The 10176-nt window shown below is 34.0% G+C and overlaps 1 protein-coding gene across 1 annotated transcript; it reads left to right on the top strand.

Moving 5' to 3' along the window:
* The first annotated feature begins 438 nt into the window (after positions 1-438).
* On the top strand, positions 439-10058 carry LOC124448481. The gene is made up of 6 exons (XM_046999497.1): positions 439-924; positions 2041-2088; positions 2436-2494; positions 2747-3508; positions 5738-5963; positions 6265-10058. Exons 2-6 carry the CDS (start codon positions 2043-2045, stop codon positions 8085-8087), a joined length of 2916 nt encoding a protein of 971 aa, XP_046855453.1. The 5' UTR covers positions 439-924; positions 2041-2042; the 3' UTR covers positions 8088-10058.
* Positions 10059-10176: the final 118 nt, after the last annotated feature.

Genomic DNA, 10176 nt, shown 5'->3' with positions numbered 1-10176 from the left:
TGAGCGCACGGTCTGTTGCGATGAAATGGGGCGAGTTATCGTTTGTTTATACAATTTAGCTGGCTAAGTGATTTATTGGGCCGCCTATGTCGTCACTGGAAGCATTGGTAGCAAGACTGGGGCTTCCTAAAAACACATTTGAAAATAAACTTTTTGTCTATCTATTAAACGCAGCGGCAATAAAACTATGGAAAAACGAGAGAAAAATAGCTATTTACAAAAAAGACCAGTAGTTTAGACTTCAGACATTTACCAAGTTCTTCAACGAGAAATAAGCAAACAAATCATGATTGAGGTAAGAACAAACCCTAAGTGTAGATCTCTTGCAACATTTTACGTAAAAAAAGAAAAAGAAAAACAATTAGCTACTATATATATATATATGAGAAATACGACATGCTAGTAAAAAGAAAATAGAGCAACCGTTTTGGGGGAAGAGTTCTCTCAAAATTCCTGTGATAACATAATTGAAGGAATATATTTCTTGAAAACTTGCATAAAGTTCTAGAAAAACAAATTCTGTGCTCTAGGAAATTTTTAATTTCCCTTTAGATTCTCACTAGTTTACAGTTAATTCATAATCTTAAAGTGGGTTCTGTTTTTGTATTGCAGTGCTTAAATGCTCACATTTGCATTTATATTGTGCATGTTATTATATGTGACACGTGCTTGAGACACGTGTGCTATAGTTTTACGGGAAATTAATCAGTAATGAGCTTATGATTACGTATTCTTATTCATTTACATTCCACCTGTCAAAAAACTGTAAAATTCAATATGAGTCACGCCTTTATTATTAAACAGATGTTGGCTGGCGGAAAGTACATAGTGTAGCGTCTCGATATCGTTTAGAGAAACTTGTTATTTTTTGTTAAAATAAAATATTATATACTGTTATTCGTCGATCGCTTGTTACTGTCATAGGTAAGTTATCATTTGTTCTGTTGTTTTACTACATGTAAAAATCATCGGCGGGTTTTCTAAGGCATGTTAGGCAAATTCAATATCTTTGCATTCATATACATAAACTGAATCTTTACAACACGTACAGAGTGTAATATAATGAAACTTGACCGTGTTTTTGATGAGTTAGAAAAATTGGGAAATCTTAAACTTTAATCGTAAAAATTACTAAAACATTGAAGGCTGACGATGGTTATCTAAAACGTCGAAGTAAGGATGTGTTTGCCTATTCTGGTTATTTACGAAAATTAAAAAAACAAATGTTAATTTTTCAACTTAAAAGAAAACATCGTGTTTTCGAACAGCATAAATAAATCGAAAGTAAGTTTATCATAAATACATAAAATGAGATTCTATAGCCTAGAAAAGATATTTTTGCTTCGATTTCTGTTCTCATCAAGTATTTGTCAAATGTCAATTCAAAGCGTCGCTATTGGAAAGTGAACGTGGTTTTTATCTGTGTCGGGCGGTCCAAATTGGAAGGGGAAAAGAATTAGTTTGACGGAGAAGAATGGGAAATGAGCGGTAGAATAAAATATATATGTAAAGAAAGCCCTAGCCCTAAGGAAGCAAAATTGGTCCAGTTCCGTGGGTTTCTATGCAAACATAATTTTGTTTGCGAAAATCGGACAAATTGTGTAAAGATTCGTTGACATTGTAACATTGTAAAGTGTTCACGACTTGTCATACGCATTGGCCAAAATCCTAACACTATGGCCCATTTCAACTTCATTCGCAATTCGCAAATGGCATGCGACGTGCGTACACATGCGAATTCAAATTTTCCCTTGGCCTTCATAATAGCATTTTCCGTGAAAATATAAGCTTTTAAAATTAAATTAGATGTTAATCATCTCTGATTTGTGCAGCTTTGTACAAGCACAGACTCAATGTCCCTTTCTTGTGAAACATTTTAAATGTAAGTATGAGTTTTCGACAAAAACATTGTTTGTCTGAAATTGACGTCTTACCTAGTGATGGAGACCATGTTTGTCGTGTTTGCCGGAAACAAACTTTACAAGACTTCTATAAGTATAAAAAACATTGTGATCCATCGTATAATTTTACTATTTGCAGACATGGAAAAACTGTTAGACAAATTCTACCTGCAAGCCACTACAAAAGGTATTTGTAATAACTCCTTATTGTGTATGGTAGTAACTGCTATTGGAAAGGATTTAAACTCACATAAAAAGTAGCTCGTAGACATAGAATTAATGTGGTGTAAAACGCCCGCCCGTGCAATGTACATCAATAAAAAAATTCAGCTGATGTGGCGTTCTACAAGCTGGACGATTCGCAAAATAGGATAAATTACTCTAGCGAGACTAACAATGAGCCACAGATGTTGCTTTGAACGAGTTTTATTTTATTTAATGCGAAAACGTTTTGGTCTTAGAATAGTTTTGGAAATTGTATTTTATCAGCATTGCTTGCCGTCTTAGTTGTGAAATTTATATTTTCATAAACAGACTTCTACGATATGCTTGATCAAAACCATAAAGGCAGGGAATATTTGCCAAATGAAAAGGTATTGTTCCACTTTCTCAGTATTAAGTGTCAACTTCTCATTGAGTTAATAGTGAGAACCAGTTTTAAACGCAACTCAAAGAAGGATATCTGGTGATCTAGCAACCCAACGAGAATTGATTATTAAAACAAGGAGCATCATCATAGAAGCATGACCTGTGAATGTATACACAAACTACTTCAGCACATGTGCACATCTAATATCATTTTGCTATCCTATATACATTATGTATTCACTTTTTTTATTTTTCAGATGAATTCCCAGAAACTTTTGAATGATTCGAAACAAGCGTTTAAAAGAGGAAATTTAGATGTTGCGGAAAAGTTTGTTGGAAAAGCAATACAAAGACAAAAGATTGAAGATGCTTCAAGTGAAATAAATCCAGAGTTGTATTATCACTTGGCTGAAGTTCTACAGCAAAAAGCAACTAAAGCTACCTTGGAACAACTTGAAAGACAAAAACTATTGCTCCAGGCCACAGCACTTTACATGTTTGTGAGAAATTGTTTCAACAAAAGCTCTAAGAAAAGTGAGCTTGTTATGAATATTTCAAAATGTTTACCTCAGAAAATCTTGGATGTTCAACATAGCATCATTCAAACTGCATCAGGAAACCCATCTACATGTAAATTCAATAGTGAAAGTAAGCAAAAAGCTTTGAAAGAACTACGAGAAGAGGCCAAGGCTAGTTTGGAAGAAATAAACGATAAATACGATGCTGAAACAGGAAGTGATGAAGACCTTCGAGAAATGTTTATTAAACAAACTCCTGACGTAAAGATTCTGTTCAAAAGAATTGCCACCAGGGTAAAACAGCTTTTCGTTGAAATTATTGAAGAATGTTTTGATGTGCTGGGAAAGCCACCATGTGACTACGAAGTCATGCTTCTAGGTTCATTAGCTAGAGAAGAGATGACACCATATTCCGATATAGAGTGGGCAATACTAACTAACTCTGAAGAAGAAAAATGTAAAACATTCTTTCGTACTTTTACAAATCTTGTTAACTTACAGGTAAGTAAATGTTTAAATTCTTCCTTGCAATTCACAAGAAATATTTCTAAAAAGTGCCATATATGTGGCTAGCAAAGAAAATGGACTTAGCCAGTCCTCGAGTTTGTTCGTATATAACACAGAACAGCTAGGGGAAAAAAAGTTGCTCTACTTTGCTATAAAACTTGTACCTGCATATTTACTGAGTTAGTGATTTAACAAAAGAGTTCGGTTTTATATGTTTCCTATACTGTGATCTTTCTAAAGAAATATTTTGGTTTTTACTTAATGCGAAAACAATACAATGCTGAAGATGTACTTACTTCCAATTATTTGCTGTAATGCATTCGCACTCCTAGCATGTTTGAGCTATTTAAATGTAATTGGACTAATTCTCCGTCTGCATTTAGCACTTCTTCCAGGAAGCGGAGGGCGCTCAGGGGGCACTTGTTCCCCAATAAAGTTTTTGAATAAAAAAGTGCCCATTTTGTGCTAGTTATTTACATAATTTATAATTAGATGTTTGGTATTGTCTTTTGTTTTTACTTGGTACAATTGGAGCTCGTTTCATAATTATTAAACTTAAACTACCGACGATTATTTAATCTTTGATGTTATGTCTTACTGTTATAGTGAGAGTGTTTACAGTATCCTTTCTTAACAATACATTTGTATTGTTAAAAGGCGAGATTTTTTTGAAAGGGTGGGGGGGGACATGTGAATTATATACATTTATAACTCATCCAGATAATACAATTAATTACAATGCTGTCATTGTATCGGAACATTATTCAAATGCTGCAATATGTCAAATATTGAAATAATAAGGATTACAATGAATGCATTATTTGAAAGATCATTTTTTGAACAACCACAGATAAAAACAGGCTTCTCAAAAGAATTTTGAAAAAGATAAAATAATTTCCCGTTGCTTAATTGATCTTCACAAGTAAAGAACAAATGATATTGACATGATCAAACTTGCTGGAGAATTTACTGAGAAAAGGAACAAACAATTTTTGGGAAAATTGCAATTTCTAGATTTTTAGAAAAACTACGCTGCACAAAAATGCAGATAGACAAAATAGTTTCCTGCTAGTTGCAATTATATCATGCTATCAAATTCTTCAGTTGTATATGAATTATGACAACCAATATATTGCGTTGCATGCATAAGCTTACGAGGCGGGGGTGCTCAGGATGCTGTCCAGCATCCCCAATTTTGAGCTGAAAGAGTAACGTTGGGAAAATTCTACTCAAGAGTCGGGAAACATTCAGTCCTTTTGTAGCCAAAACAATACACAAAATAATCACTTGATAATAATAAATTTGGAACGAGCAACAATTGATGAGCTTTATGCTCATTGTTGCGTTAGCAAGATCGTAGGAAAATTGCGTTAGCAAGGGCCTAGGAAAATTGATATTTTGGGGGGCTCATATTCATATATTCATGTCATAATTCTTTGAAAACAATGGATTTCAAAAGAACTTAACTCTGTATATCATGAATATATGAATATGAGCCCCCCTCCAAATTATCGATCTTCCTACGCCCATGGATGTTAGTATGTAAAAATTTAAGCACGAAAGCAATATAAACACAAATTTAAAGTACTTAAATAATTTAGCGTTAAATTTGACCGCGTGAGCCAAATTAGCCTTAGACAAATATGGTGTAATTAGAAATAACGAATTTCATGTAGGGAAATTTTCGTTTTCGTCGGGCAGGAAAGTGTCCGCACCCACAAATTTTTTGGTCCCGTACGCCCATGGTTAAATGTAATTGCTTCTGTGAGTATACTTAATGTTTCAATTCTAATTTAACTTGTGTTGGGTAAAATTTCATTTTTTATAAGAATCACATCTGACTGGCATATCAAAGCAGATAACTTCGTGTATGAATTGTAGAATTCTAAATTTTTAAAGAGCATATAAACTACAGGTGGAATATCTTTGCAGCTTTATGAATCAAACCGTCTCTTCAAGTATTTTAGCTGCCCTTTTCTCAACCAAAACTGCCCCCTTCTCCCACCACGAAGTGTAAGATTGTTCCTACTCTATTGACTTCTAACATAGACACTTAATGTACAGTTATATGATACAATATATTCACTACAATTTTTTAAGTGTATATTAAAATGTTTTCTTTAAAAAACAAAACGGCCAATGTTTTTTTAGTATTGTTAAATATATTTAAATATTATCTTAAAATAGCATAAAAAACTTCTCTTCTAACATCATTGTTTGCAGATAATCATGATTGGTGAGACTATTTTGCCTTGTATGGACATTAAGGTGTTAAGAGGAGATTGGTTTTATGATGACGTAACACCACGTGGACTCTCCTTTGATGCTTTCCTACCTCAAGCATGCAAGACACCATTGGGAAATGCAGTGGATTTTGAGCTCATTCATACTCCAAAGATAATGGCAATTTTTCAAAGTAACTACTGGCATAAGAACAACCCACACTTAGGTAAACTTTTTGGTATAGTGCCTCAAAAAATGGTATAAAACATAATCAAACTCTATCAGAATAGAAAAAAAAAGTGATTACAAGGTTTTATATGTAATATAAACGTGTACATTCAGGGTAAATTATTTTCTTCCGACATTGCATCGTTTTTATAGTCAATTTATACTGGCAAGAAAACCATAAATACTATTTCCTTCATTATGATATTTTGTTAACAATTAGATTACGCGAGCTTAAGATTTCTATGAGGTCTGATAGGTCTGATCTTAAAAATAATTTTAAATTGATTTTTTTTATTTAGGAGATATTTTGTTGACTGTTGCCCCACTCCAAAACGACAAACAAACGTTATTGAATGAATACAAAAAGATTGTTGAGAAGATTTTGCGTGAACCTTGTGACTTAGAGAATTGTACTCATAGTAACACTGTACCGACCAAGGGATCTTGCAGAGGACACAGCATCCTATTAAAGGATGTTACACAATACGGACAAACGATGTTGGAAATTGATCAAGCTAAAGACGGTAAATTGTATGATGTAAAGAAAGAAATCTATCGATTGACAGACCGCGTTATCGCAGGACTTTCAAAAGTTTTTCGTATCGCCACGAATGGCTCTTTTAAAGTTCTCGGTGATTTGTATGAAAGAAACGTGATTTGCTCTATTGCAAAAGATAACCTTTCAAGTGCTGTAGCAATTGCATTAAAATTTAGACTTAGTACCTATCTTTTAGCTGAAAAACAGGCTGAGAGTATGGACACAAGTTCAAATAATTGCAGTGATGAAACTGTAATAGAAAACAACGGATTACCAACTTACGATATTACTAGAAAGAATGAATTATTTCATTTTTTCTTTGTATCAAATCCACTCTATGAGTTGTTGCGGGAGTTTAGTGCCGGCAACAGAATGAGATCAGAAGATTTGGTGCATAATTCATTCTTTGATTGCTGTGATATAAATAAAGGGCATATGCATTGTCGGTTGTTAAACTACGTTGATGCTTTAGAATATTACAAGCGTGGGCTCAAAGTTGACCCTGAAAACATTGACTTGAAGATTCGACGTTTGAGAATTGAATATCATTTGAGCAAGAGCTCCAATATCGTTCTTTCGAGTAAAGAAGAATTGAATGCTTTACGTCAAGAGATTAGCGAAAGACTGCAATTCAACTCAGATGACTTTGTCAGACCAAAAAGCAACAAAGCTACGGAGGCCACAACCAAAAAGGGTAAAAAAAAGTTATTGAGCCAGTTGGTTGATGTGCATATTTTTCATGTGTCATGTTGCATGGTTGAAGGGGAAGGGGAAATGGCAAGAGCAAGTCTCGAACAATGCAAGAGTTTTGAATCTGAAATGAATGATCTTCAAAAGTTATCTATAAGGTTAACTCTTTTATATATATCTGAAACACAAGTCACGGAGAAAGAATTTGATGAGATCATGTCCTTATTTACCGTGTTGATAAAAAAATTTGGTAGCAGCATCACTGGACTTACGTGGTTGAACGAATTGGGAAAATCTCTATTATATCAAGAGAGATTTGTCAAAGCTCGCCAGTGCTTGCAACGAGCAATGTTGATGGGGCGTATTTTGTTCGGTTATACCATCAACTTTCAAGTTTTGAAGACTTTGTCCATGCTTGCAAATGTTTGCTTTCGCTTAAAGATGTACGAGGAGGCTAAGCTGTACTCACAGCTAATTCTCAATTCGTTACATTTGTCAAAAGTGCACGTAAGTGTCTCATTGAAAAGAGAAGTGTTCCACCGACTAGCAATGATCAACAATTTCACAGGCAACTTCGAGGATGCAATCCTTTATTTCAAGAAAGCTTTAAATTCGAACTCCAGAGGAAAATGCACAGACTTTATGGAGGAATGCTTGATACATTGTGGTTTGTCAACTACTTACTTCAAAGTAGATAAAATGGCAGAAGCACTACGATCAGCGTTTGACGCTAAAGGTTGTCTTGTAAATATTCCTAACAAACAATATAATGTATTAAGTGTGTGTTTGGTCTCGAAAACCTTTATGGAAATAAGCAAAAATAACGAAGCAATGCAGTTGCTGAAGCAGGACTTGCCAAGGAACATGATGCTGTTTTCAAAGAGAAATATTTAAATTCTCTTGCACAATTATGTTCTCATATAGGTCTTACAGAAGATGCCGAGACATATTACAAAACATCTTTAAAAATACTGAGATCTAAGAATGAAAATATTCCAGAAATCGTGCAAAGACTTCTAGATATCACAGAGATTTTAATAAAAACCAATAAATCTTCCGAAGCATTTACCTTTCTTTCTAATACATCAAATTATGTATTAAAATTGGTTGATAACAACCACAAATGCTCGTGCTTACGAAAGATGGCCAATTGCTGGGAAGAGATCAAGGAGCTTTACAAAGCCCGAAAGTGCTTGGAGCAAGCAGTCATTGTTTGTGACTTATCACCAAAAGATTTAAAGGTGCCATCAATCGTTGAATATGATGTTCATGTTAAGTTGAGTGTTCTGGTGAAGAAAACTATCACAAGTACATCATCAAATGATGAAAGTAGCATTAAGACACAAATCAAAGAGACAGAGAAGCTGCACTATGACAGAGCTTGCGCTGCCTTAGAACAACATTTAGCGACAGGTCAATGTAACTCACAAACTATATTATTTCTTCAGCAACTTGCCTCGAACTATCGTTCGATTGATTTTATGGAAGAAGCAGAGAAACTTTATCTTAAAGCTCTGGAAATGAGCGAAGTGATATATGGCCCTGAGAACAAAAATGAGCTAGTTGCTTCCATACTTTATGATCTAGCTTGCATTTATTCATCGAAAAAGGAATTTGAAAGTGCAGTAAAGTTCAGCCAGCGTTCTCTACAAATGCAAATGGTGATACATAGTTTAGATCCTTACCATATTGATATCAACCATGAAATTTTACTCCTAACAGGACTTTTTCTTGAGTATCCACAAAGAAAACATTTCACAACAACGATACAGCAAGTTCTTATTTTTTGAAAAAACACATGAAAGAAGAAGCGTTTATGAACAGTGTGGAAAAAGCAAACTGCTTAACAGACATGGCACTTTTGTGTTGTTTTTTTGGTGACTTCAAAAAAGCAGAGTCGCTTAGCAAAACAGCTCAAGATATTTTTACAACAATTAAACAGAATGGTTGTCCCCATAAGATTATTCCCAAAACAAAAAGCTGTGGTCTCATTGATTTCTTGATCAAAAACGTAACAACTGCGTCCAAAAAGGTCCTCATTAATCTCTTTAAATCGTTGTATTTGCTCAGGAAAAAGCCCATATTCGAAACACCCAACCACTTTTCATCGATTTACAACGAACTCGTATTCATTGGTGACGTTTATGACAAACTTTATGCAGCTGATCCTTTAAATGAAATGTCTTTGCCTTTCAAAATGGTCGAAATAATTTCTAATTTAAAGAATGTTTCTTTGAACACCAAATAAACAAGTAAAAACAATTACAAACAATGCAAATAGTAATAAACGAAAAATTTAAAGAAAACCATTTTCCGATTGATTTATTAAAATTGCAAAACAAAGACAACTGGACCTGTGTTAGTTTCAATGAAATTGTGCATCAAAATCGATCCAAAGTTAAAGATACACACGACAAAGTATACACTATATAAAAAAAAAGTGGACAACCATCAATGCAAAACAATCTGAAGTACACGAGAGAGATATATCAGAGCTTTTAATGCAAAATCAAAGCAATTAAAACTATAAATACGCCAAATATTTTCTCATGGAAAGATTCTGTTGCTGATAGCTAATTGGATGAAAAAGGCGAATTTGAACATGATTAAAAACCAAAATCGCCTCTTTTTATGGATAGCTTTTCCAAGATGTTGTATACAGCTGCTGAGTCGGGCGGAAAGCGCAAAAATAAAGATAAAGATATTTCTACTACGCAGACATTAAATTCTCACGTTCGTCGAGTAATGTTGATAAGTGATCGCCAAAGATTGATTTGCTCAATAGACGGCAAACCTAACCATGCAAAGATGTAACACGAGGAGTTTCCACTGCAGTAATTAAATATACTATTTTTTTGTGTGTAACTTATATCTATAATCTTTTGGTACTTTGTACTGCGTTATACCTTTTTAAACTATATTTTTCTATAGCAAGCATTTCTTTTTAGCAGGTTATTCTGCAGAAATTGCTTCAAATTCCGAT

Source organism: Xenia sp. Carnegie-2017, unplaced genomic scaffold, assembly GCF_021976095.1.
Source record: "Xenia sp. Carnegie-2017 unplaced genomic scaffold, XeniaSp_v1 HiC_scaffold_23, whole genome shotgun sequence".
Lineage (NCBI taxonomy): Eukaryota > Metazoa > Cnidaria > Anthozoa > Malacalcyonacea > Xeniidae > Xenia > Xenia sp. Carnegie-2017.
This window is presented reverse-complemented; position numbering and strand designations above follow the sequence as displayed.

Excerpts from the sequence above, each read along its gene's own strand:
- LOC124448481 (XM_046999497.1), top strand. The coding sequence starts at position 2,043 with ATGGAAAAACTGTTAGACAAATTCTACCTGCAAGCCACTACAAAAG. Across the intron at positions 2,089-2,435 it reads CCTGCAAGCCACTACAAAAG|ACTTCTACGATATGCTTGAT; the intron begins GTATTTGTAATA and ends TTTCATAAACAG. Across the intron at positions 3,509-5,737 it reads CAAATCTTGTTAACTTACAG|ATAATCATGATTGGTGAGAC; the intron begins GTAAGTAAATGT and ends CATTGTTTGCAG.